Genomic DNA, 27887 nt, shown 5'->3' on the forward strand with positions numbered 1-27887 from the left:
CATGCCCATGGCTGGACCCCAGTCAGAGCCTCTCAGGTTGTTCTAACTCATCCCAGAAATCTAGAGACGAAGACTTGGAAGGGTCGCAGGCCTTTGAGAATTTCAGTGGTCTCCCAGAAAGTATAGATGGCAGAGGGAACCAAATGAAGCTATCACAGGTATGGTAAGCCAGCCAACGGCTCAATGGGAAAAAATGAGTGGGGAAGGCAACAGCAGGATCTAATATTTGGAAGAAAGGGTGGAATTGTTTCAAGACCCAATATTTTATTTTGCTGTTCTTATAATTATATTCTACTGTGTTTCAAAAGCATTTGACATGGCAAGAAAAGCACTAAGTCTGAGATCAGTTGGAGGCATTCGCATCATCTACAACAGCTTAGAAGGGCTCACTTAACTTCACGCACGTCCCTTCATGGAGAAAGGACTAAGATGGCCTGTGTTGGTGGGCATGGCCCTGTCTCACCTGGCTAACGAACATGGGTGGCTGTGTATGCCCGTGGCCTAGGGTGCGTGGAGCACCTCCGAGGACAGGGTGAGGGTGCTGATGGGTTCTGTGAAGTCCACGTGTGTCTTTCTCATGCTTACCCATCCAGGATGCTTCTGCAGGTCTCCCAGACCACAATGCTGTCACTGGAACCTTCTTCAGAGATTGCCCAGGCTTCCCAAGCCACCGGGGTCACCTGAGCAGAGGGCCGTGGAACTGGGCACTGGCAGTTCACTCAGGACGGCCTGGAAGCAGAAGCTCCTCCACATCCAACTCCCCTTCCCCAAGCTGTACTCACCGACGGGCTGTGCAGACGGCAGAGCCCCCCTCAGCCCAGGTGGATGTGGTGGTTGGGTGGGGGTGGTGTGCCCAGGTCTTCCTCTCACCTGCACTTCTCAGAGAACTGAGCTCAGTACCCCTGCCTCGCTGTCCTCAGTTCCGTCTTCTCTCAGCTTTGGCAACTTTACAGTCCATGCGGTGAGGCTCCAGCCAGTGTTATTCCCCAGGACATGGCTGACTGGACTGTGGTATTTCTACCTCAGATTGGGCCCGCGTTCCTCCTTTTAAAAATGCCCAGCCCCACGCTTCAGGAATAACCACCATAAGGAAGGCAAGAATCATGCCAGTGTTATTCATAGTAGAGTCCTTCGGGGTGGCTGTTTGTGACTTGGCTGCTGGGAGACAGACATACATCCTACAAACATCCTCTAGTACTGTGAACCTCCTGAGAAATTCCCTAACTGGTTATGTCAAATCTGTTTTTATTGTCCCAACTGAAAGACCCGTTCTTGTCACTCAAGACAAAAGCTGCCACAGACACCTGCCAACCAACTAGGTCAGGGGTATGAAGAAACTCGAGGAAGGTTACTCTACCATCTTGGAACCTCACCCCATTTTGATGTTAATCCAGAGTAGGGATTTACAGAGTGGATAAAGGAACAATTGATAATTTGGAATGGGTGACATTCAGTTTTCCCAGATATCGCTGTACCTTTAATTTATTAGCTTTCCATAAAAACACAGAACACTCACAATCTACAGTATACAAAGTATAATTTACAAAAATATAAAATCTTGGTTATTTTTTAGTATTCCAACATTTTACTGCACGTGTTATCTCCACATGCATGTTCAAACAGCCCACATGTAACCTGCACTAATACCTCTGTGGGGGATGGGGTTAACGCTCTCCCTTTTGTTTTAAAATAGAGAATACATATATTAAAGGAAGAGGCCAATCTCGACTGCATATGCACATTGCATGTATAAAACTGTGTAGTGAAAACGTAGGAGAAAACATTCATGCCAAGATTGAGGCCCCATTTCTAGTATGTATTACAGTATTACAGCCTGAGGGTTGTAAATGAGCACTTAGATTTCCACAGGGGTGAGTACCCCAAGATTTGCATAGTCTTTCCAGGTTTTGAGATGATGAATGCATGAAATTGATATTGTGCATACATGCTATTTCCAGGCCTTGAAAAATGTGGGTAGGGCTGACGGGCAAACTGCAGACCACAGTTAATTCCAGATACCTGCCAGGAACTCAGAAAGTCCTTACAGGGCTACACTAGCAGGGAAAGGCTGAGCAGCGATGGCACTGTGTACAGATCTTTCTAGGTCCCAACAGGGTTACCTACAAGCTCGCCTCGCACCTGGAACTGCCCCGAGTCAAGTCCTGGCTCCAAGCACGCCACTCCGCGGGGCAGGGCTGTCTTCCGCCTCGCAACCATCTCACCGACAGGCACAGGTCTCTACAGACATGTTGGGGTACACCTTCAGAACCGCGTTCCGGTTCTCATCCAGGAAAAGGACTCCAAGGGAGTTCATCTTGTCTGGAACACAACAGGGCTCCGGGATGCCAGGGACGATGCCCACCGCTCTGACGATGCTCTGGATGGTGGCATGATTGGATGGGCGGACAATCTGCAAGATGAGAAAAGACAGCTGAGCGCTCAGGGCTTACCGCCGCGTCTCGAATAAGGCCATGCAAGGCTGGAAGCAAAGGCTTCTGCCCAGAGCTGGACACGTTTCCTCTGAAAGCAGCTACAGGCTCAGTCCTGGTGCTCCATGCCCACTTATTTCTAGCCTGCTACTCGAAACTGGCCACTTGGGGGCGCCTGCGCATCACCTTCCTAGGAGCTAAGCTGGAAGCTTTTGCAAGCCCAGAGCCACGCTTCAGGCAGCAGACATGACTCTGGAGCCACCCTGGCTATAATTAAAATGATATGCCTAGTGTGGCACAAGCTGCAGACAGGCATTTCAATATGCACTTGACGTAGGGTGACGGGTGCAGCGTTAGGGCATCATCTCATCTTGATGTCTTATTAATCTATATGGACAATATGGCCTTCATTTTACTGACACAGACACCGAGGCTTAAAATGGCTAAGAAACACAATCAAGATGCCTCCGTTAGAAAGTGTCTTGGCTCGGAAACTGGCCGCTTCTGAAAAGATGAACACGGACAGCCAGGTGATGGGTCTCAGCTCTTGGCTGGCTGCAGAGGTTGCAGCGGAAGCGGAGAGTGGGGTTGAGGCAGCGAGAGAAGGGCATGAGTACCTACGGGTGAGGGGCTCAGCTGGCGTTCTGAACGTGGGGAGACAGCAAGCCAGTCTGATGAAGCTAGAAGATGTAAGAGCACATCTGCCCTGGGCCCACGCAAAACCCATCAGCGATCACCTCTCTCTACCGGCTGCCTCTTGTACAAGCATGGGTCTCTTCCTCTCTCTTGTACAAGCATGGGTCTGAGGGGAAGCCCCTGAATTCCAGACAGATTATACAGCCCCCATCTGGGCCCGGGATTTCCCATGGCTATTGAGGTTCTCGATTGGATTTATGTACCAACTTTCTTTCTTGGAAGACATACCGCAGAGGAGTCTGCAGAGTTAGCTAAGCAAGGGACGCTGCTGTGGGTGCTGAGGGGTGACCTGGGCAGCCTAGTCCAGCACAGGCGGCAGACAGGTGGGTGGAGTTAAGTCAGCCTGGGGGAAGGTGAAAACTCAGGACCAGGAAGATAAAATAGTCCAGCACTATGTATCTTTTAGACCACTGTGCTGGCTGGGCTGCTGGGTGCACCAAACCAGGGGGAGCCCACTGGGAGAGCACTGACACCAAAAGCAGTCTGACGGTGAAGATTCCTGCTCCTGGTTCAGACCAGAATAGGTAGGAAGGAGAGTCTTGGTCAGACGGGAACGTTGAATACCTGCCTTGTCCACAGGAGGGCAGCACTGACCCAACCTCCAAAGACGCCTGTTCTGTGGGAATGTCCTTTCTCTGCGTTTAGGAAGCCATACCTCGCTTTGAAAATCCCAATTCAGTAGGACCGTGATACAAACCTGGTACATGAACCAGCTTGTTGGAGCCCACTCCCTATGGTGGGATGCCATGCTCAGCCTTAATGTATGGGGGAGGGACCTGGCCCTGCCCCCAGGCTACGTTGGCTCCTCCTAGGAGCCCTTACTGGTTAGGAGGAGTGGACTGGGGGGGGGGGGATGGGAGGAGGCAAAGGGGGGCAGGAGTGTGGCAGGGAGAACTATAATTGGAATGTAAAAAATTTTTAAAAATAAAAAATGGCAAAAATAAAAATAATAAAATTAAAATTAATAAAAACCCTCCCAATTCAAAGCAAAGCATAGTGGCACATGTCTTCAATCCCAGAAGCTGGGAGGCTAAACAGGAGAACTGAAGCCAGTCTGAGAAACGTGCAAACAGATAGTCTCAGCAAAAAAATTAAAGTCAACGTTTAAAAAAGCACCACCAAACCAAATAAACCCTATCAGGCTGTGGGGCACCTCTGTCTGTCTACTCCTGCCTCTGCAGACAGGAGATGTAGCGTCTCCATTTTGTAAATGATGAAACAGGCCAGGCAAACAGAGGGATGGCCACCAGGGCAGAACCAAGTCAGAATGAGACAAGATCAGAGCAGGGAGGTGGTACCTTGGGCATGGGGAACTCGCAGGCCCCCGCGCAGTAGTAGGCATCGAAGGATTTCGGGGAGATGATCCATTCATTCCACCCGATGTCCGCAAAGTCCACTTTCAGGTACCGCCTGGAGCAGACCCGTGGCTCATCCCACTGCCTCCGCCTGGCTTTCTGCATCGTCTTCTCGTCAAAGTCCAGCACCTGCGAGGAGGTGGCGAATGTATCCTGTTCCTTCTTCTTGCGGTCTTTGCGCCCGGTGCGGGGTTTCAGAGCCCGGAAAGGGCTGGGCCAGAACTCGTGCTTATGGTAGTGCGGGGCAGCATGCAGGGCAGGTGCCGGTCTCTCATCCAGTCCTGGCAGTTCATTGCCCTGCAAGGGCCCAGAGACATGAGCTGCCCGGCGCACGCGGGGGTCCGCTGAGCTGTTGGGGGCAGCGCGAGGCTCCAGGTCTCCGGCTGGAAAGGGGTCGTATCTCTGCAGCGTCACGGCCACACTGTTGGGTTCTGAGATGGCCAGGTCATTGGCATAGACAAGGATATAGGGCATGTGGGTGCTGGGGCTGGGTATCCCGGGGTCTTTCTCCCCAGAATCCAGTTGGGCAGAGAGGAGCAGTTCTCCATCTCTCCGGGCAGCCTTGACAATGGATGAGATGTCCTTGGCCTGCCACAGCCCACGTGGTGGAGGCGCCAGGGCCATGGCCCCGCGAAGCAGCCCCTGAGTAGCGGTGTTCTGGGAGAGGCTGCGGAAGATTAAGTTCAAACGTGCTGGCAGACCTGGGGTCAGGAGGCGGCAAGAGGCATTCTTGGCTCGCGGTTTGCAGAGAACCTCACGTGCCCGAGGCCACCGCGGGGGTTCTGCATGGAAGTGGAAGGTGGCTGTGAGGATTATTTCCGAGTCTTGCATGGACGTCAAGTTGAAGAAATACACGGGCGTCTTCTGGTCGACCGCATCTGTAAGGGAAAAGCAGACCTGCTAGATTTTCTCCTGCAGGGCGTCCTGTTCTTGGGTTTCTGCCCAGAACGGGGACAGGGGAACAGAGGGTGGTGACCAAGTCTGTAAGACCCTAAAGCCCCTGCTGTTTCCTCCTTGCCTCCCACTGGCTTTCACAGAACAAAAGAGCATCACTGACACCTTTATTAAGAGTTCATGATGGTTTGGGTCAGGTCCAAGACCTGCCTCAAGGCAGCAGCTGGTCCGGTATCTGCCCAGCACGCTGTACTATGCAGTTTTTAAAGGCAACTTGTGTAAAATGTGATCATTCTTCTAGATGAAATGGAATAAGGAGATCTTCATCATTTTTTGCTGCAGTCTTAAACCTTTCAAGGTAATATAGGGTGAAGACCACAGGTGTTTGCTGTTTGTTCTACCCTAGGATTTGTAAAACAAAAAATACAGACAGGCATAGTGATGCATGTCTTTAATCCTGGCAGAGGCAGAGAGAGGCAGAGGCAGAGGCAAGTGGATCTCTGTGAGTTCAAGGCCAGCCTAGTCTACAGAGTGAGTTCCAGGACACCCAGAGCAACACATTGAGACCCTGTCTCGAGAAACAAAAAATTTTTTTCAAAGCGATAGCAATATGGGGACTATAGTATGTCACTCCACTCCAAGGCTCACATTGCCATCTGGAGACCCACACTCCAACTGAGGAAGGCCGGGCACATTCAGCAGTCACATGTGTTTGGAGAAAGCTTCTGCTTTTGCTTTCCAGGGGCAGCTGGAAGCCCTTTCCTTCTGGCGTTCCCCAGGGTCACCTACAGCCCCAGCCTTGACAGCAATGGAAACTCTCCGCAATGAGGATGTCTAGGATACAGAAGGAGAACAGGTCTTTTTTGGTCACTGCCACCTCAGCATACTGCAGACAAGGAGGAGACCAAAGCGGCTGGGAGGACTTCATCCTTCTCCAGCAGAATGTCTATCTGCTTTGCATAGCTAGGGAAGGATCAGAGCTTGTAAGCCCAGGATGTGTATGGGGAGGGGGGGGCAGTACACTCTCCAAGAGACAGGCTGTCTGTCTATATGACACCTGTATCCAGAGTATGAGCTGGGATCATTTTCCAAGGCCCAGAAAGGGGCTCAGTGGTTAGAGCACTCGCTGCTCTTGTAGAGGATGCAGGTTCGATTCCCTACATGATAGCTCACAACTGTTTGTAACTTTACTTCCAGAGGATTTAATGTCCATATTGTACATATCCACTCGCACACAAACAGAAAGTAATAATAAAAAATAAAAATTTAAAAAATTCTCAAAATATCTACCCACTGGATATTTTATTTCTATTGGGAAGGAAGACGACTCTATTGGGAATATTCAGGCCCTCTTAACAGCCTCACAACGTATAAGGAAAGTGGACACACCTATAGCAGGCTGAGTAGAGGCTGAGGCTGGTCCCACGCAGCACCACACAGGTACATCAGCCCTTCCCTGTGTTTCATGTGTCAACTGATGCCGGGTCATGCGGACTTGAACCTGGCCTCCCAGAACTCTGTGGGTCTGAGTGACATGACGTGGAGGCCCACATCCTAACTAACCCATCTGGGGGTTATGGCTATGGGGGAAATTGGAGAATCACTCACATCAGAGGAGGTGTGTGTGTGAACGTGCAGAACTTTGTAGCTGGAAGCTACAGGGGGGTGTCCCTGCTCTTGACCTCAGCCTGGGGCTCATGGTAGACATCCAGGGGATAGCCTGTGCCACTTTCTGCCTCCCACTCACTGACCTGCCTATAGGGAAGTTCACTATCTGCATGCGACACACACCTCTAAGCTGGAAAACACCCTAGAAAAAAAAGATCCAGGCCCTAGAGCAGAACATCACACTCTAAGCCTTATTCTTTCATTAGTCACATAGGAAGATGAGGACCCCCAGGTTCTGGGATCCTTGGAGGACTAAGGAAATGGCACATGCCATATGCTTGGCACAGGGGTGTTCACAAAGGTTCTTCCCTGCATTGTCATTTAAAGGATCAAGGATGGCAAACCAAGGGTTTCCTATACAAACTCAAACATGCTCACCCACTATCTAGTCTCTACAACATCTGACTTGGCAGCTTTAGCTTACCTTTAATCTAGGTCAGGTACTTCCCCGTCAGCTATCCTGCTCATTGGTCCAGAGAGGGGAGGAGCCTCCAGAGGACAGATGAGAAGGAAGGATTCTACTACACTTGGCTTGCATGCGTTTAGATAGAGGGAATTCACACTCCTAGTGGGAGGTGCTGAGGTCCAGATGGGTCACCCCTAGCCCCAGGGTGGTGGTCCATGCATGTATATGCCTGCATGCCTGCAATGCAGGGTCTCCAGGCTGTGGTTGAGAGTGGAGGCATATCTGATATTTCCAGCTAAGTGGGGCACAGGGCACCAAGGAGAAAATAAGAAGAGAAGTCTCTCTGTCCTATATCCTGTGCTAGAGTACTGTGGCCCCTGCCTCACAGCCAATGAGAAGACAGTCTTCGTCCTCCTGTCCTTTCTTTATCCATCCGGTTTCCCAATAAACATTTGCAAAAGGCCTGTGCTGGCTAAGTGATGGACTGCTTGGAGTCCTGGAAAAGACAGTTGAAGGTGCTTGAAAGCCCCTTGGGAAGACAGAATGGTAATGATCACAATTATTCTTAGGGTCTGGTCACATTACAGTCTAAACAAGGTACCGTATTATGGGAGCATTCACATTGGGTACCACTCCCACTTAGATCCTTGCCACCTAAAGACACCATTCTTTACTCAGCACTGTCCACGCTGACTTTGTCTTCCGGCTACCCATAACATCCTGCCATGTATTTGTTTATTATTATAAGTCCCTCCACATACTCCTAAAGTGCAAGGCTTTGCCAGCCTTCATGCTGTATCTCTAGATCCTAGCACAGGCCTGGTGACAGCTGCTGCTCAGAAACAGATGTGAATGATGGGTTCCCGGTGCACACCCTGCCCTGTAGGAAGACAGGAAGGGGCAGGGGCCGAGTGGGCTCCATTGCTTCTGTTAACAAAGGGAACATTCTTGCCATGCCAGAGAGAGCAGGTAACTAGTGTAATGTCCCACAGCAGCCCAAAGGCAGAGATGCAAGGTGTGTCTCCAGGTGGATCTCATCTAAACGCACATGCCCCTTGCCCCCCACCCCTGCACAATAGTGTGCTCTAATGTCATGGTGTGCCCAAGAGCCCATAAGCAAATATCACCTGCTGTAAGAAAAAAATGGGTAATTTTGGTTTCTGTATTTCCTAGGGAAAAAGGACTGCCTTTACTCAAACAATCTATTCTCTATGGATCTTTGGGGTTCTTGGGACCCCAGCCTCTTAGTGGAGCACTCAGCTTCACCCTGGTGACAGTAGGAATGGGACAGATACCTTGATGGCCAAAGATGGCTCTGCCCAATACAAATAGTTCCAGCCACGCGTTCCTCACTGTCCCTGGAACAGTCATCAGGGACAACAGCGTAGGCATGCCATGCTGAAATGCAAACTTTTATACAAGCTGGAGGTGGGAAGTAGAGGAACACTCCCTTGTTGGCAGAGAAGAAGGGGACAGGGCCTGTGCTGAAAATTTATTCCGAGGGTCTTTCTGAGTAGGAGGCCTTACGAGCCACCTAGCCCTTCTAAGAGTGGCAGAGAATTCTCCATCCTCCCCTCTCCTGGCTTCAAACCAAGCCCAGTCACGGTTGGCTTTGTAGATGCTGCATCCGACTCACCGTGGTTTCCTTCTTGTCTGGCCTTGACTGTGACAGCTATCCTAGAACTGTCAACCCTTGATGTCATACACAAGCACCAAAAGCACCAATCACGAGGAATGAGAAGTCAATACCCCCACTATGAAAAGAGCCTCAGCAAGACCCAGAGGAAGAGGCCATTTCCATGGGAAGACCTGCAGTGGCTGCAGGGAACAGCAGAGACCTGAAGGGGAGCTGCAGGCGGATACTGAATGCAGAAAACAACGCAGCTCCATTAGGCTGATGGCTATGTGCACGCATACGTGCGTACGTCTGTAGACAGACGTGTATTTTTTGTGCAGAAATTAAATGAGTCTACAAAACATTATTTTAACTCTGGTTCTATCTGGATGTATGATTAAGAATAACTTACATTTGCTACCGTGTTAAAAACAAAAACAAAAACAAAAATGCCTGTCTTCCCTCCTCATTTTTCCCCCGCCACCCCTCCCATTTCTCTCTATACACCCTCAAGGTGTACCCATGGGATTGGCTGCATTCTGCTTATCTGTCTCCTCCGTTTCCTCCTAACCCAAAGCCCAACAGCTCTGCTCCAACACACGGTGGACGGTTTCACTTCTGCATCCAACCTGCCCATCAACATGCTAGGGTCTTTTCTGGCTGTGATGACCTCACTGGCCCCTCCCTGTCAGTGCCACCCTTGGGGACCCTGCAGAGCATCCTGCCATGCCCATCCCACTGTCCTAGCCTACCTGCCCTGACAGTTCATGAGCTACGTTAGGTGAGACCAACATTCTGTGTATCTCTGTGTCCTCCAGATGAAGTGCTTAGGAAATGTCTGATGCTATGTTTTGTATTTGGTTTGTCTCCAAATGCAGGGCAGGGCATTTGGTCTCCAGTGTGGCGACATTTAGAAGTACTGGGACCTCTAAGGGGTGGCGTCTAACGGGTAAACGTTAGTCACTGGAGATACTTCTCTCATTAGATTTCACTTGGTTTCCAAGGGAGGGGCTCTTACACCTGGCTGAAGGCTACCTGTTCTCCTTGCTTTCTGCCTCCTGCTCAGTCTTTGTGACAAATTTTCTGGTCACAATGTATCTGTTACACCAAGACATAACCCAAGGGTTACCACCAGAGCCATTACCTTCCAGACACCGAAAGTGAGCTAGATAAATCTTTTTTTCTCTTGAGTTACTCAACTCCTGGTATTTTGCTACAGTAACAGAATTGGGGTAATCTACTGGAGAACCAGATGAGCTTGACTTGGCAGTTTTCAGAGCTGGGTATGCTTGGGAGATGAAGAAAAACTAGCTTGGTATCAGGGTGGCAGGGGCCAAGCTTGGGATTAAACACAGATCATTCGTTGGGAGTGTGGAGGTAAATGGTGGTCTAACCTGAACTTAGGGCCGGCCTCAAAGGCTTTCCCTCCACAGATGCAGACTAATAGGGAACAAAGTGCACTTTAGGGGGGAGTGGAAGGGGACAAGGAAGGCTGGGGTAATCACAGTTAAGAGCTAATAAATTGCAAATGAGCACATACCAGGAACTGTTCAAAGTACTTGCCATAGCTGAGCTCCTTTAAAAACATTATTAATCAGGAGGGGAGTCGCAGTTTAGAAATGGGAAGAAAGTCTTAGTCCTGAGAAGGGCAGTCCCGTGGCTGGATTACAGACCTGGGATCAGGATCGTAGCTCACGTTCAGAACCTGGGCCTCGCTCTAGATGAGGTGAAGTGGCGGTAGCAGCTTTTGGGAGTGGGTGCTTTTGCTGTCTGGCAGGATGTGCTGACCTGGGAAGGCCTCCTTGGAGCCTGCCGGGACTGGAACGTTCCAGACCAGGACTGTGGCAAGGGTCTGTGCTCACAAGGCCTCACAGATGGGCCCTCATGTCAAGAGGCAGGAGCATCTGAGGCTAAGTGTGGGACAAGTTGGATGAGTCAGGGCACAAGAAACCAAGCCTTGACTCAATGCGAGGCGCAAATCTACCTTTTCTCCTACTCAGTGCTCACCCCTTCCATGTGCACACGAGAAGTCATGCTCAGAACAGGGAGGTGACATGTTCCATAGCACACAGCCAGTAACCGGTGAAGCTTACTCTCTAGTTTGTATCAGGAATCCAAGTAAAAGGTATTTTCAGACACTTCAGGACTGGGTCAGAACTCTGATGTCTTAAACGTGTCTGTTCCACCCCATGCTCAGTTCTGACGGCGAGACGGGGGTGGCATGTGGCAGCGAGCAGCAGTTACTGCCTGGCACACACAATAGCTTCCTCCCCTGTCCTGTCCTTTTATGCTTGTCTGTAAAATGGGAGTGCTGGATTAAAGTGTAGTCCCCAGGCCATTTGTGGTGGTTAAAATGTCCACTGTTATTTGCACTGGGAAGTATTATCTGTTTGGCGAAAACAGGCAGAACTGCACCCCTTAATGAACGGACTGCAGCAGGTGCCCGTGCCCAGTGGACATGCTCACTTCGTGTTGCAGTGGTGACCTTGATGACCTCTCTCTCACTTCCAGGCTTCCAGGACCTGAGTTAGGAGCAGCAAAGGTCAAGTTCAAAGTGCTCATAACAGTGCTTTTTGTTTCTGGAGTTATAGCACCGGGCCAGGGCTCTGAACTTACGACTTCATTTCCTCTTCAACCCCGAAGGGGAGACACTGTTATGTGCTGCCCATTTTACAGAGTACAAACAAGTCCACATAATTTTTGTGATTTCACTCAACCGTGCCAAATGCTTCTTACGTGGCTTAATTTTAGAATGCTTCTCCAGAAATGAACTCCTGGTATTGAATAAAAGGCATCAGGGAGGCCAGGGTTGGCCTAGGAACCTAGGGACACTGGCCTGGTGAGTGTGACCGAGGACATGCCTCTCCCTTCCCCGGGTTATGTCTGAATCTGAAGTCACAATGTTACCCAGGGTCACGAATCCAGTGAGCGGCAGGTAGTGAGTGCTGAGCCTACACTGCTCTGCCTCAAAGTTGCCTGAGATTTGTTTCTATCGGTCTTGGGAGAGAAGACTGACGACTGAAGGATTTCTCTCCTGGGGAACGGCCTCCTCTCACACGGGACTGCAGGAGACCCCTGCCCACATTTTCTGGAGCAGCATGCTGAAACCATGGACAGCCACCATGACAACCAGGGTCTTCTCACCACCTGCTTCCCAAGCTGTACTTTCTCTGCACTTAGCTGGCAAGGCCCGCTCAAGCCCAAGTTAGTGGACAGGAGCTCAGAGTGACCTCCAAGAAGAGGGCAGGGGAACACCTGCCAGGCTCAACCACAGATGCACAGAGTGGAGAGGTCGAGCATGGAGAGGGGCAAGATGGTTCTGGACCTTTCTGGAAACCTATCTTCTGAAGTCCTGGGGACTTTCTCAGAGCACTACCGTCCCTTGCCACCCCAACCATGCTTCCTACCTGGGCTCAGTGCTTGGTACTTGCACCAGTGACCCGCTGGCCATGCTCCCCTCCACACAGCAAGTGACAACACAACTTAACGCCACCGATCATCCTCCAGCCATGTCCATCACCACTCTGTGCCCAAAGCCTTGAGCATGACATTTGTCCAGCAGTTGTGGAAGTTCCCAGGGGCAGGAGGTTTGACACCTAGTACCTCTTTGGTCTCCACTGCAAGCTCTGGTACAGAGAACCGAGTGGGTTGTCGGTGAAAGGATGGATTAAAAGTCAATACAAGAAACTGGGGAGAAGCAGAGCTATAAAGGAGCAGAGAGGACAGATAAGAGAATTCTATGCATAAGGAGGACCGGGTCCCAGTGTTTCCTCTACTTACCCAGCCTGGCACGGAAGCTTCGGACCGTGTTACCTCCTCCTGGCCGAGCGCCCCGTCGGTTGTACTTCTCATAGAGCCTGAGCATGTGGACAGCGACCATGTCCTGGGCACCTGGGCCCAGCGTGGCTGCTGCATCCCCAGGGGACTGCTGGGGGTCCTTGTCCCTCTGCAGACCTTCAGCTGCCAAGGGCCATGAGGGGCCCCTGTGGCCGCAGCCTACGCCTCGCAGCAGCAGGAGCAGGGGCACCATAGGCAGTAGTTGGGACCCCAAGCTGATCCGAGCAGGACCAGGAGCCATGGCTAAGTGAAGGTGGCGAAGGATCTGAGCCCAGGAGGACAGACAGGAAGGGCTCAGTGTTGGCTGCACACCTCGTCGGCGACCGGAGGGTCCTTGTGGGACTCCAATAGCCCCTGTGACCCGACTGGATGTAGCGGGACTGGCTCTCGGCAGCAGCGCTGTGCGCGGTGCATCCACGCCGCCGGGCCAGCGGTCCCAGCTGTCCGGAGCCGCGTGGAGCACAGCCGAGCCCGCGCCGGCGCGCGCCCTTGATTGCCTCACGCTGCAAACTTTGCAGCCCACGGAGCAGCGCCGGGACTGGGGAGTTCGAGGGGCGGGGCGGGGCGGGGTGCCCGACAGCGCCTTCGGAGGGGAATCCGGCTGCGTCCTCCTCACTCGCGGCCGCGGAGAGCCCGTCTGTGGCCCCGGTGTGCTGTGCGTGCGCCCTGGTGTGCGGGCGCGCGCGCGCCGGGGTGTGCGCTCACCAGTGTGGGGGCCGTGGGTGTGGGCGGGCGCGCTCCCTGCTCCCCCGCCGAGAGCCGGAGACCCAACCCCGCAGCCGGCTCCGGAGTGTCGCTGCCTGCAGCTGAGCCGGGGCGTCGCGGGGGCTGGGCGGCCTTTAGAGGGGGGCCCGCCTGCGGGGTTGCCCCTGCAATGGCATGCTATGGTTATGTGGTTGGAAGATGACAGCTCCCCCATGAGGACCCTGGAGGGGATGCGTGCCTAGTTGTCTCTGCTCAAAATGCAAAGGTGCAATCTTGGGAACAGGAGCTCTGGGATTTAACAACAAAAGGAGTGTGTGTGGCTCCAAAGCTCAATGGACCTAACTAAGGCAGTGGAAAGCAAGAGCTTGATCAAAATACAGACTTAGAATTATCCGATTAACTGACCCTTTATTTGGCAACAGTGACTCCGGTTGTTGAAGAAATACATCAAAGGTCCTTATAAATCTTCGGACAGGATTGCTAAAAAAGAAAAGGACGTGCTTTCAATTTATTTTATAAAAAGTTTCAAAGCATCAGAGAGGGAGGAGAAAAAGTCCACGGTTTTCTCAAAAAGAATTCCGTGAAGTGCTGGTGTAGGGCAGCGTAGCCCTGGGGCGGAAGGGCCCCAAAGGTACTTCACTCCAGCTAAGTTACTTCCCCATAGACAGAGCTCGAGGTCCTAAGGGAAAAAGCCTGGTCGACATTTTCACTAACTTCAACGGAAACGTAGCCGCTTCTGATGTTATACAAACAAGCAAGCGATCCCAGTGACTGAAAGTATGGCTTTTTCACAGATCGACACTACTCAGTTATTTTGTCAGGAAAGGTGCTCCAGGTTTCCCCTAAACTACATTGAAGTTTCAGTAACTATTGATCCTCTGCTAATTAAAGAATTAATAAAATGGAATATTAATCATGTTCAAAATGTAATATGAACACTTGGTACATAATAGCACCTTCATATGTTATTAAACTGATGTTTATGAATTTTTATAATTATAGTGCTGTTGGTTTCCTTTATTAACCTGGGTATTTCATTTTGTGCATCTGAAAGCATACTTCAGGGGCGGGGCCCACAGCATTCGGCCGACTGAGAAAGGAATCATTGACCTCTAAAGTGCTTCTCAACCTTTCCAATGCTGCAGCCCCATAGATCCTCATGTTGTGGTGACCCTCCCCCCCACCCTAAAATCATTTTGTTGCTACTTTACAACTGCAGTTTTGCCACTGTTTTGGATTGTGATGTAAATATGTGTGTTTTCCAATGGTCTTAGGTGACCCCTGTGAAAAGGTCATTCACCCAAAGGTGTTGAAACCACTGCGTTAGGGGGAAAGACAGGACGCCCCTTGAGACCCTCGTTCTTCTAGAAAGTCAGCTCACAGACACCCTCTGTACTGCATGACAAGAACGTGCACACGTGCAAACCCGATGTCCCTCTGATCTGGTGACTTTGGGCTCTGGAAGCCACAACAGTTACTTTTCTTGAAGGGATCACAATGTAATAACTGAAAATTTTCCTGGAAAAAGCTTCTGTCACCGTGTAAACAACCCACCTATAGTTTTTTTTTTTTTAATCTCAGGCTGTCACATTGGAGCTCATCCTGCCCACAGTGGAAGTGCCTAGGGCAGTGTTTATCAGGTATATAAACATACATTATACATTTTAAAATTAACAACACTGTGTTCAATTTTCCATCCATATATAGCTCCCATTTGTGCTGTGAGCTTGTTTTCCCAACATGGTTTGCCTGGAGCTGAGAGTCCATCAAGTCCCGCATCTGTGGTTGAATTTCTCTAGATAAACGGCCCAGACCATCCTTCCTTCCAAATGTCCTCCCCCACCTCACGTCCCTCCTTCTCCATGTGCCCCTCACTTCCCCTTGCCCCCCCTTCTCTTCTTCCCCAGAATGCCTCTGACCTGTGCCAGCTGGGGGTAGCCTCTGCTCAGGGGTAGCTTTGTCTCTGCAGGGGCCAAACACAATCGAGGCCTGTGAAAAGGAGGGGGAGTCCGCGGGAGGCCGCACAAGCTGGGCTATTTGGATCTCTGTCCATTAAAGCCTCCTGGCCCTCCTTAACTCATTCTGGCTCCATTCACGCCAGCTCGAGGGTCAGGCTTTAGCAGGCACTAAAACCTGTAGGGTACAGATCCTCTGACATTGTTTCGAAAGAATTAAGGCATCAGCCAGGGACGGCTAATATTTCTTGCCTCATTTTATGGCTGAACAGCGGGACTGTAAAGTTTTGAACGCTGGAACTCCGTGGCCCCCTTTCATGTGGCCGAGATGATGGGATAAAAATGTGTTTGGTAAAGCAATTCAGATTACCGCTGGGTCACATCCTTGCTAGCTCCCAGCACAGCCCTCCAAAGAGCGCAGCGCAGACAAGAAGCAATCTGTGCAAGTGCAGCTCGTGCTGAACGGTGTTTGAGCGTGGAAATGAGGCTAATTGTGGAGCTTGCCAATGAGCATGTTTTGTTTTTAATAGCTCAGGCTGCAGCTCCGAATAATGAGAATGGAGACGGCTGGCTATGGAGCTCAGTCTTCCAATCCCCTGCTTCGTAGCTTCCCACACAGTTATTCTGCTCTTGGGAGGACCATTCTGGGAGGAGCATCCCATTAAGATCAGGCTCTTGACCTTGTGGATTGGGATGAGGAGTGTTCTCTCTAGAGATAGGGTGGTATTTGAGGGGATCGTGGCCTTCCATCCTCTGTTCCCACTTCCCTAGAGAAGGAGGGGTTGCCTTTAACTCAGAAAACGGTGATGGCAAGTCCCACACCTCAGTACAGCAGGGGACATGCTGATAGCTCTAAGAAGCAAGAGCCACTGGGCTTCTATAAAATCTCCCCCCACATAGAAGTCAAATGAAAAGCTCTCCCTCTCCTTGTCTGACAGTACTATCCAGTTCTTCTGTGACTGAGTCAGTTTGTCATTCTAACCAGCTCTGTTAGAGCCCCAGTGCCCCACTAAATCCAGGAAGTCTGGTCAACAGACTGTTTTGCCTCTAGTACTGCGTGCCGTGCCTGTGGCTTCAATCTAGTCTTGGAAGTGAGAGCGTCTCCATGACCTTCTGAAGTCACCTAGGACTGAGCTCATGTCCCAGCTCCCTTACTACCTAGCTGTGTAAGACCTTAGGCAACTTGATCACTTTCCCTGGGCTTCCATTCCCTCAACTCTAAACACCCGACACTGGAGACATAGGGAGGGTTATCGGTGAGGTTCTAATGAGAGGCGGTGGCGATTGCATTATTGACATTATTGCTGCTTTTCCTTGTGCTGGCTTTGAAAGAGGCCACAGCGCATTCAGAGTGGACCCAGACACTGGGGGATTCGCTGAGAAGCTCTGCAGAGGAATCACTTTTGTTTGCACACTGCTAAAAGCCAAAAGGGACGGCCCATGTTTCCTTGGTTAGCAAGTGTTAGCCCCCTCTAGAATGAGCTGTTGTTATCCGTGTGTCTACGGCATGATTCACTGCTCTTCATCTAAATTTCCAAAGCTCTTGGCCCTTAAAGGACAAAAGAAATGCCAACAAGTCCCTGTCCCCGTTTGGGGTATGAGCTGTGGGACGCTAGAGACACGAATCTCAGGGCCTCTCCGGGCTGCCAGGCAGAGTGTAATAAATCAGTGAAATAACAAGCACAAAGGACTTCATAATCAATGACAGATTTTATTTTTGCTCTGGCAAAATCCATCCGTGGAGTTCACATTTTATGGGGAAATAACTACCCAGTCTGTGACTCCTCCTCAGCGCATAGTCTCTTTCTGAAAGTCAGGAAAACTTAGAGGCTCAGAGTCTGCCTCTTCGAGAACCGTGGCCAGGGAAAGCATGACTTCCCCTGGGCGGGGACCCAGCTCTCCCGGTACTTCCTAGGGTGGTGAGGGCCATTCATTTCTGTTTTGCTAAAATACCCGTGACATGTGAATAAACCAGGATTACAGAACATTGTCTCGGACAGTAATCTGAGCCTGCATGGGCTCTGGCTTGATGAAATATGGTGCTCTCTGAGCAAACATGGGGATCGGTATTACTTCTCGTTAAAGCTGAACAGTGGGACTATTTAGAACTGATGCATGAATGCAGCCCTGTGGGGAGTGACAATTTGAAGGGAGCCGATTTGGAGAAGGGGGTGGTGTGTGTGTGTGTGTGTGTTTGAGTTGGCTAGGGCCAGCTAACTAAGAGGAGTCTTCTGGAGACGCAGCCAAATAGACACTTTGGAAATTGTGACTCCTTTGGGGTTGTGTGGCCTCCTTACAACCCCCAATTTTCCTCAGAACCTTTGATGGCCCTGTTCAAGGGAGACAAAGCCTGCATCCTCTGCTGGCGCTCAGGCCTTTGCCATCTGTCCAGTTTGTCTTGGTTGAGCCTTTTTCCGTCTCTTCCTGTGCGTCTTCTCATGCCCCAGAGTTCATTGCTTCTCTCAATCCTCCTCCCAGCTCCATTCTCGCTGTTTTCAGCCGACTTCAGTGGACGCTGTCACACACATCTGCTGATGTCTCCCTGACTTTCAAGTCACGAAGTGCCCGGAGGTTGCTGTCTGCCCCAACTGCTGTCCTTTGAGGGTTCAGAGCAGAGTCCCTCCTCGGGAACCGTCGGTGAGCTGACAGGAGTGCCGTGCCCACTTTCCCTTGTTTGTTCCCCAGGAGGGCCAGCCGAGTACAGCAGGCAGATGCAGGCTGGAGGGCCCTAAACAACTCTGGGTACCATCATGCTCCAGGAGTAACAGCTGTCACAGCTTGTCACACTGGTCTTCTCTTTCTGGTCCAGGCCGGTTCCCTCCAGCGCTGTGCACCACTCCTCGCCCAAAGCACTGTCTTAAATACTCTGTATCCCCCATCTTAGCAGCAGGCATGACCTGAGAATACAGCTTCTGAAGGTGCAAGGCCTGCGTCTCGTGCTGAGACTGGAGCAGACAGTGTCTGGATGGCAGACAGCTATGCCTATCTATCTCTCAGAGGCCCAGGAGGAAGGGATAACTTAGATTACTACATCAGGCTCCCCTGGGAGTCCTGGACACATGGCAAGAGAGAGATCACGAGAGACTAAGGGCTGAATACTGACTGGCTTCAGGAAAAGGGCATGAGAAGGTCTCATGGTAAGTACATAAACCCTCATTTCTTGCAGAGGATCCAGCTGAGGATAGGACCAGGTTTTAAATAGGAAGGCGGCAGAGCTTGAGTTTAGTTTGTTGAACCCAAGTCAGGGGCCTGCCTGCTTTCGAGGGAGGATTTCTGGAGAGTTGGGACACTGTGGTTGGTGCACTATCTTAAGGAATCTTAAAACTCTCTGTCTCTATGAATTCTCTGGGCCCAAGAAGACCATATTCCTTTCCTAGAAGATGCAACTATAACATGTGCTTCTCACACGATTTACTTATGTCTGTCCTCTGATTGCCTGGGGAAACCTAAGATCATGTTGCCTCCTAGCCTGACTGTGGAAGGGTTGACCCACCAATGAGGAAAGCACTGTAGACTGGTTCGCATGTACCAGGACATGGGAGCACATAATTGGGGCGGATCATAATGGTGCTGGATGGAGGTGAGGCTACGTGATAGATTTAGAAGCAGGGGTGGATTAACACAGGCATACTCTCTTGTGATGCTTGGTTTGTGCTATGGACAGGGTCCCAGTGACTGGGGCTGATATGTTTAGGGATTGGTTCTTGGACACTTAGAAAAAGCAAAGGCCTGTGTTAAATGCATAAAACTGTCACAGTCAACATAAGAAGCACAAATTAAAGGCAGAGAGAAGTGGGTGTGATTTGAATGGACCAGAAGGCCAGAGAACCACAAGAAGACCTCCAAAGACTCTTCACACAGGAAAGTGGCAGGAGAGAGAGAGAGAGAGAGAGAGAGAGAGAGAGAGAGAGAGAGAGAGAGAGAGAGACTGTGGCCCATAGCTGGAAGCTCAGGGTGGGAGCTCTTATTACTGAACATCCTTTGGAAGGGTCCCAAAGCAGCAGAGTGCTTAACTGTCTCAGTCAAGGCAGAATCAACCATGAGAATAAGAGGTACAGTAGATGTACAGTCAGGGCTCTTCACTCACACAGCGCTATGGAGATGCCCAATAAAAATGCAGAATCCCTAAGGAACATGGTGTTGGGCAGCCAATAGAGAGTATTGCTCCATTTACACAGTCAAAAATGAGCTTTAGAAGGTCACAGATGAATGAATGGGGCAGAGGGCAGCCACACCAATAGAAGCTACAATCTTTTGTTCAGTGTCGGATGAACCAGCTTTTGGTCCTGGAGCATGACGGGTGAAGACGAGGCCAGGCTCCTGGAGGCACCAGCAGCACTTAGCAGGGAAAGATGATAATGAACTCTCTCATTATAAGGGCCTGTGGTCATATACTCAAGTAGCAACTGAACAGAGGGAACATCTGGGGATTTCAGCGATGGAAGGGCATAGAGACAAAGTTATCACGAACAGCAAGGCATCTTTAGCACCATCCTGTCAGAGTGAAGCTTTATATAAATGGATGTTTAGTCACAGTCAGCTTATTGAGCCCCAGGGTCTCTTCCATAGCCATTTCCTCAGACCTCAAATGGATAATTGAAGTAAGAATTCTTGGCACAGGCCAGAACTTTGTACTGGTTTCTTGGCCGGCAGGGTAAGAGCCTGTGCCATAGGGAGGCAAGTTGGAGCTTTGTGGTGGTGGGATGGTGTTAGGGTTACTATATGAGAAGATTCCAAGAAGAAGCCTCTGAAACTGCTCTCTCATCCTGCTTCAGCCAGATCAATGAATTAAAATCAGTGATGTAATCCCCAGGGGAACCAGGGAACTGACTACCATCCTTTGAAACATGAAATACACATCTGAGATGATGCTGGCAATGTCATCATTTAATTCTTTAGTCTCATGCTTACAGAAACCTTACAGACAATCACAGTGGAAGACTCTAAATGCAACCGGATACTGTGATGATTGCCTCAATTTCAGCAAACACCTAAGTGGCATCTTGACTTAGGCAGACTGGTCTCAGGCACACAGCATCGTGGCCTTTGACTTGGTCACTACATCTATTTAATCTCATTCCAGAAGGCAGGGATATAGCTCAGTGGTAGAGTACTTGGTTGTACATGGACCTGGGATCACATCATAGTTACCAGAATATACATTTCATCCTCTAGGCCCATGTTAGCCACCACCTAGCATGATGGACCAAATCGATTTATGATGACCTGTGAGTATTCTGCTGAGCATTTTGTTGGTGCCTATGAGCACTATCAGCAAGAAATGGCAAGTACTTTGGAGAGTCTATTAGGAAACATGTGTTTCATGGAGATCTGGGGGCTTGCCATATTAGTGAGACTATTAGGTGACAAGTGTCCTGAACATGCTGGGTCATCTCTTCTCCTTCAATACTGAGGATACATTATTGTGTCTTTCACTTCTCATCTCCAAGAGGACAACTCCTGATAGGTTACAAATTCCACCCTTAGGGATACCCATTCCAGAGAACCACAGAAGCCTGATGGCTTGGAGTGAGAGCAGAGAAGGGTTCTGTAGCCTTTCTAGACTGAACGAAGAACAAGGAGCTTTGTTGCTTGGTGCCCAGCAGTCTTAAACCCTGAGTTTTTCATGAAGGAAAGACACCATATGGGATTAATGCCAGAGCCCCGTGAGAACAAAGACATGAAGCAAGGCGCAGCCAATCGAAGCAGAGGACTTCATCCTGTTTGAAAGACACAAAAACACAATGGGCCAGTCATAGGACATCAAGTGATGGTGCAACCAGCAAAGCTTGTCATGAGTTGTGTTCTCTTGGATTTACCACATCACAGGTCTGGGGAAGCCCAGTAATAATTCATCAAAGGATATGGTCAGGCAGAGCACAGTGTCAGCAGTCACAGTTCCAAAGTATGACACAAAGCTCGACTCTAGCAGGGTGCCCAGACCTTCACACCATCCACTGCGCACCCACGCCTCTCTCCTAGTTCACATCTATGGCTCCTCGGGGTTTGTTATGATCAGCTGTCGGGGAAGGATGACATTTGTGCTCGCCTCATGGATGGGTAGTTTGCTGTTGCAAATGGAAATGGACTTGAGTGGTGCAAGCCTCTCCAGCAGGGGTGGTTCTGAAAGAACGACAGAGGAGGGCTTCTGAGTAGAGTTTGGGGTGGTCGTTACGGGCGCCCACTTTATGGGGAAAGAAAGAGGACATGAGGTAAGGATACAAATGGACTTATAAGCAGTGGATGGTAAATTGAAAAAGAGACTGAAATACATAAGAAAGAGAGTCCTGGGAACAAGGCATTTGGGTGAGCATGAAGGAGTGGATAGGGAAAAAAGGATCTCTGTGTTATATGTCAACGCCTACCACAGAGGCACTCAATAATTGGCAAGCTAGAAGGCCTTGATCAGCCGCACCACCCAGCTTCTGTTGTCCGTCATAGTGGATGTGTGCATGGAGCAGCTATCCCAGGAATGAAAGCTACACACAGAGAAGCAGCGTAGGTATCCTGAAAACCAGACTGCTCTGGCTCTGCCATGATGTGACAGAACGCTCTTGTTCACTTTAAAGGTTCCAAGCCACATGGCTAAACATAGATAAGAATTATGGGCTAATTTAAGTTGTAAGAGCTTGTTAGTAATAAGCCCGAGCAATAGGCCAAACCGTTTATAATTAATATAGTCTCTGTGTGTTTATTTGGAACTGAATGGCTGCAGGACAGGGTGGGACAGAAAATTCTGTCTCTACTGCCACATCTCAGTGTTCAGCCACCCAGCAAAGAGACCTGGCCCTGGCTGAGCACATGGAGTATTGGTAGAAGGATAATTTGGTTAGATTGTTTCTGCCCAGGAAGGTTCAGTGATTCACCCTGACTGGAGTTACATATTCTGGGTAGATTTGCTATTGGAGTTTCAGAGTCTTAGCCAGTGTTGGCTGATTTCCCTGCCAGATTCTCATGGCTAACAGATGAGAGCAGAGGTCGCAGCTTGAGTAGCGTGTGATGATCCCCAGGGGTGATTCTCGAATTTCCTTCCAGGTAGACTCCTTGATCTGAGGAAGAAGTACGTGAGATGGAGAAGAATCTAGGACAGAGATACAATGAGTATGCATGGTCCCGAGCTGACCGCCATGGGATTAAATTCGTTCTTGTAACCTTCTGGGAAGTTTTCCCAGGAATTAAATAGACAGAATTCCAGGGAGCCATTCCTAGATAGCATGGGATTGTCATGCAAAGCCAATTAGCTCATCCTGAAGAGAAGGTGGCCTGCAGTACCTCGACAACTGTCCCATTCTAGTTCACCTCTTCCCTCAAGGATCCCTGCCTTCAGCTCCCCACTGAGACGCTCACCAGGAATTGCCTCAGCTTCCTGAAGGGGGCGCCCAGCCCATGGTCCTTTCCCAGGGTCACCTAGCATAGATGGGTGGCCAGTCAGAGCTGCTCTTCTGCCCTTAACAGTCCTGGGCACTCTTTTGTCAATTTGGAATGAATTCAAAGGTCCATTCTGACTTCAGAACTGCTGTAGGAACTGTCTCAATGCCTGTTATAACCACATCATAGTCAATGCCCTGCCTGTCCAGCCTGCCTCCCACTGACAATCTCCTGCTCACCTGGCCGCTGATCTGGTCCACTGACCTGGTCCACTGACTCCACCTCCAGGCTGGCTCTTGGGCTGCTCTCCAGACAGCAGTCTCCCGGCATCAATAGTGTCCATGTATCGCAACGTGACAATTGCTCATTTCTTAATCTTCTGTCAGCCTTTCTAAGAAAAATGTCATTTTCCTTTGGTATTTCCTTAAACATCTCTCTCACGCTTACAGGTTTCTACTTTTAGCAAAGAGCAGTCTGCTAGATCGTAAGAAATTCATGAGCCCGTGTTTCTTTTTATTTATTTTTATGGTTAGCTTCTATTTTTAACAAGGAATGCTGGTTTTTCCGTTTTACACTAGAGATGTAAAGGTTCTGTTTAAAATAAATTTAAGTCAAACAGGGTGAGCTGGTTTAACAACAACAAAAAAATGTACACCAAATAAATGATAGCTATGAGAGGGCCCAGGAAGGTAATTGCCTGAAAAACAGCAATGTGCAAAACACCTAACCCAGCAGTTTTCCCCGCCTGAGCAGCTCCCTTCCGCATCAGTGAATAGACACTCTATGGACGCCAGCCGCAAGACTCGACAGTTACACCCTCACATTAATGTGCTCCACTGTGTGGGCTGGTAGGTCTCTGTGGCTGATTCTGCAACTGACCAGTGAGGGCCTTGGACACCCACGTCTTAATCTTAATCTGTGTTTCCACACCAGAGTCCAGCAGGGGCCCAACACAGGGTAGCCATCATGAGTAGGATTCTGCAGCGCTGCCCCACCTCCTGATTGGGCCTGAGACCTTGACCTACAATTCGTGTCACATCAGTGGTAAGCTTGCTGCATATGGCAGTGTATCGAAGGCTCTAAATGACTTAATTCTGAATTAATCAAAACAGAGATCATCTTGGGTGGGCCCGGGCTAATTTACTGGCAGCTTTTAAAGGGGGATCTAGGCCTTGCATGAAGATAGCCCGCTACTGAGACCCTCGCAGACGGCACTGTGCGGGGTTGCATGGAGAGTGAGCAGCTGATAGCCAGGAGGACAGCAGGGACCCCCGTCTTGCAGACACGGGGAACTTACAGTGTGAAGGACCTTGAAGTCCTCCAGCCCAGTTACCACCTTGATGGCAGTTACAGTACTGCGATAGGGCAACTCATCATCATCAGAGAGTGGGCTGACAAAAACCTGTTCGTCTCATGGCCAGAAAGAAAAAGAGAGATTGGGGAAGAGACTGGGGTCCTGCTATCCCCTTCAAGGGCAGACTCCTCTGGACCCACCTATAGAAGGTCCCACCACCTCCCAACAGCTTAGTTCTGGGACGCATCCTTTAACACATGGACTTTGGGGACATCCAAGATCCCAGCTACAGTAAAATGGCAAATATCCACCTGTGGTGATTGTTTGTTTGTGGTTTAATAAATCAAGCTCGCCTGAGGATCAGAGTGCAAAGCTAGCCACCCTAGTCAGCCATAGAGGCCAGGCAGTGATGGCACACACCTTTAATCCCAACAGCCACACCAGTTAGCCATAGAAGCTTGACGGTGGTGGTGCACACCTTTAATCCCTGTAACATGAAAAGTAAATGACTCAGAGACGGATATTGGGGTTCAAGCATCAAGATGAAGATGAGAAAAACAAAGCAACCAAACCATTAGCAATTATCTCTACCTCAGGCAGAAAGGGTTGGTTCTGTCTCCACGATCTCTCCACCAAGCCTCAGACTGCTGCCTTTCCTTAGTGTGGCTGAAGAATAGATGCCTTCCTGTCCTCAGTGTGACTGGAGAAAATCAATGCCTGCTACTGAATACTGAACATCCTGCTCCTATATTTTATACCTCTCTAGTGCTGGGATTAAAGGCATGAGCTCTGTTACTCTTTTATTCAACCTCATGTAGCCCTGGGTGGCCTTGAACTCAGAGAGGTTTATCTGTCTTTGTATCCTGAGTCCTGGGATTAAAGGCGTATGTCACCACTGCCTGGCTGGCTTCTATGGCTGCTTTGCTATTTTGATCTCCAGTGGCTTTCATAAATCATAGACAATCTATCACCACAGGTCCCAGCCCTAGAGAGAAATATAAGGCAGGTGCAAACAGGAGTGCAGTGTATTCAGTCTGCAGTCACTCTGAGGACAGGATCGCCCCTTTTGGTAGACGTAAGAATTCTCTAGCGGCTGATTCTTTTGCTTTTCTGATCTTCAGCCTGAACACCAATATCTATCTGCCTTTGGGCTTTTATTATTCATGCTACATCCACCCTGAGCCATGACGCCCCACCTGTAACCAGCAAGATGGAAAGCCACCGCCTGGTAGGCTCCTTTCTCCCTGTTCCCACCTGCCGTGGCGGCATGTTTCCTGTACCGCAGGAGACTTTCTCTGATGTCAGGAAACTGAGATGGCCTAGGAGAGGAGGAGGAAGAATGACAGGGAAGAAAAAGGAAGAGGAGGAAGAAGGAAGAAGAACAGAACGAGAAAGAGAAGAAAGCGGTAGGAGATAGAAAGCATCCCAGTCACCGACAGTTGTGAAATAAACTAACTCAGCGCTTACAGTGGCTTGACACAGTACAGATGGTCCTTGACTTTTGATAGGATGACTTGAAATTGTTTGGGCTTGCCAATGGTGTGCATGTGAAAGTGAGACGCAATCAGTAGAAAACTTCCTTCCAATTTGGAGTTTTGGGCAAGTCTTAGGCTATGAATATGCAGTTCGGAACTATCTTAGTACTGGCCCCAGTTCCCAGTCAGCCATGCATTCATAATGGCAACAGTCTGATTCCGCACTGCTGTGTGCTTCTGAGCTGTGACCTTCAGGAGGTTGGGCATAGTAAATGGATTTTCCTAGTGGGTGCTTCCGCTGTAAGTCAGGGTTGTTGGGTTACTTACATAACAGCGAAGTAAGTAGAGGACTGTACATACTTATCTCTGGTTCCAAGCACTGGTGAGCCGGTTGTACATTAGCTAAAGCCTTTGAAGGATGCAGTCCATGCTGGCAAGGACCATGGTCGTCCCGAGGCTTACCTGGAAGGGTCTGATTCGGAGGTCCTCACGGGCTACGGGCAAACTCAGCCTTTAAGCCTGTTTCCCACACAGTTCCAAACTTGGCTCCTGTTCATCCCTTGACTTTCTTCTCTTTGTCTCTCTGCATCTGTACCCAGATTTTGATCCAAGCCAGAGGTCAATATTCCTCATGGACTCCTGGATGCCAAAACTGCCTGTGACCCCCTGGTGTTGCTTGCACACTGGCATCTCCTGAGGGATGGTACAAGGTTCAGACCTGAGGCCTGAGGTGTGTTGCTGGCATCTTTTGTGACGTGCCCCTAACCAGATGCCAGCGCTGTGAAACTGATGTCTGAGGTGCCGCTGCCACCCGTCTGCCTACCCTGCCCTTGGCCCTTTTTCTCTCTGTGCCTTGCCTTTCCTTCCAACCTGTCACCACCCATTCTTACCGCCTAGCACCTCCTCCCCCACAGACAACAGAGGGATTGTTCTGACCTCAGAGCTGACCCTGCCCCCATCCTGTTTCCACGACATCCCCTGGGCCTCTCCCCTTTAGAGTCGCCTCCAATTAAAACTCTTGTCAATGAGCCCCACCCACCATTGCACCGTTTCTTCCTCCGCACCCTCTTTCTTCCGGGCTCTTTCAGTATGAAAGGCAATGTCTCCCAAAGCCACATTAGACCATCTTCGAATCCCAAGGCCAAATTTCGTCTCACCCAAATGTCCTGCTAGTTTCTAAAACCCTTTCTCCCTGCCCCACTCCCAGGAATGGAACTTTCCCATTGTGCAGAGGTCCAGCAGGTGCCTTCCGTGTTCTGCACACTGGGAGACGGCTGTTGGGAATCTGTCCTGTGGAAGGTACCCAGGAGATAAAGAGAAGGTTCCAGGTCAAGAGTGGGAACCTCAGCCGGGAGGTGGTGGCGCACACCTTTAATCCCAGCACTCAGGAGGCAGAGGCAGGTGAATCTCTGTGAGTTTGAGGCCGGGCTGGACCAACAGCGTCCAAAACAATACAGAGAAACCCTGTCTCATAAAAAACAAAAACAAACAAACAAACAAAAAGAATGGGAACCTCAATATTATAGCTTCCTTCTTCCCTCCCTACCTCCTCAAAAGGAAAAGTTTCACTGTTAACTTGTTCCATAGTTATAGCTACCATAAAAGTGGAGGCAGATATATAATTGGCTTTCTGTAACCATGTGGTTTGTAGCCACTAATTCAGTCAATAGTGATTCAAAAGTATAAATAATAATTGTGTCTTACTGAGCAAGTCATTTTTTATTTTGTAAACAATACAATTAACAGCATAGGATGATATGTGTAAGTTATATGCAAATACTGTGCTTTGCTATCTGAGTTATTTGAGAAACCCCATGTTGCATGAATACATAAATGACCCAGAGACTGATATTGGAGTTCAAACTTCAAGCTGAAGAACAGAAAAGCAAAGCAGAGGGCCACTAGCTCTTACCACTACCTCAGGGTGCATGGGCTGATTCATGAGCTCTTCACCAAGCCTCCGTGTTGCCTTTCCTCAGCATGGCTGGAGAAGGAGTGCCTCCTGTCCTCAGTGTGGCTGGAAAATAAAGGCTCGATACTGACTCCTTGCTCCTGTCTTACATACCTCCCTAATGCTGAACTTAAAGGTATGTGGACCCAGGTGCTGAGATCATCTTTGGGTCAGCTGTTTCTCTTTAGGGCTGGATCAATCTTGTGTAGATCTGTGTGGCCGTGGACTCCAGAGACCCA

At 49.8% G+C, this 27887-nt stretch overlaps 1 protein-coding gene across 1 annotated transcript; it reads right to left on the bottom strand.

Annotated features, from left to right (window-relative positions):
- Nucleotides 1-1466: 1466 nt before the first annotated feature.
- Gdf10 (growth differentiation factor 10) lies at nt 1467-13621 on the bottom strand. Its single transcript, XM_005077639.4, has 3 exons — nt 12844-13621; nt 4424-5358; nt 1467-2410 (listed from the first exon to the last, which is right to left on the bottom strand). Exons 1-3 carry the CDS (start codon nt 13139-13141, stop codon nt 2219-2221), a joined length of 1425 nt encoding a protein of 474 aa, XP_005077696.1. The 5' UTR covers nt 13142-13621; the 3' UTR covers nt 1467-2218.
- Between the last annotated feature and the right edge of the window lie 14266 nt (nt 13622-27887).

This window comes from Mesocricetus auratus, unplaced genomic scaffold (assembly GCF_017639785.1).
Source record: "Mesocricetus auratus isolate SY011 unplaced genomic scaffold, BCM_Maur_2.0 Super-Scaffold_100006, whole genome shotgun sequence".
NCBI lineage: Eukaryota > Metazoa > Chordata > Mammalia > Rodentia > Cricetidae > Mesocricetus > Mesocricetus auratus.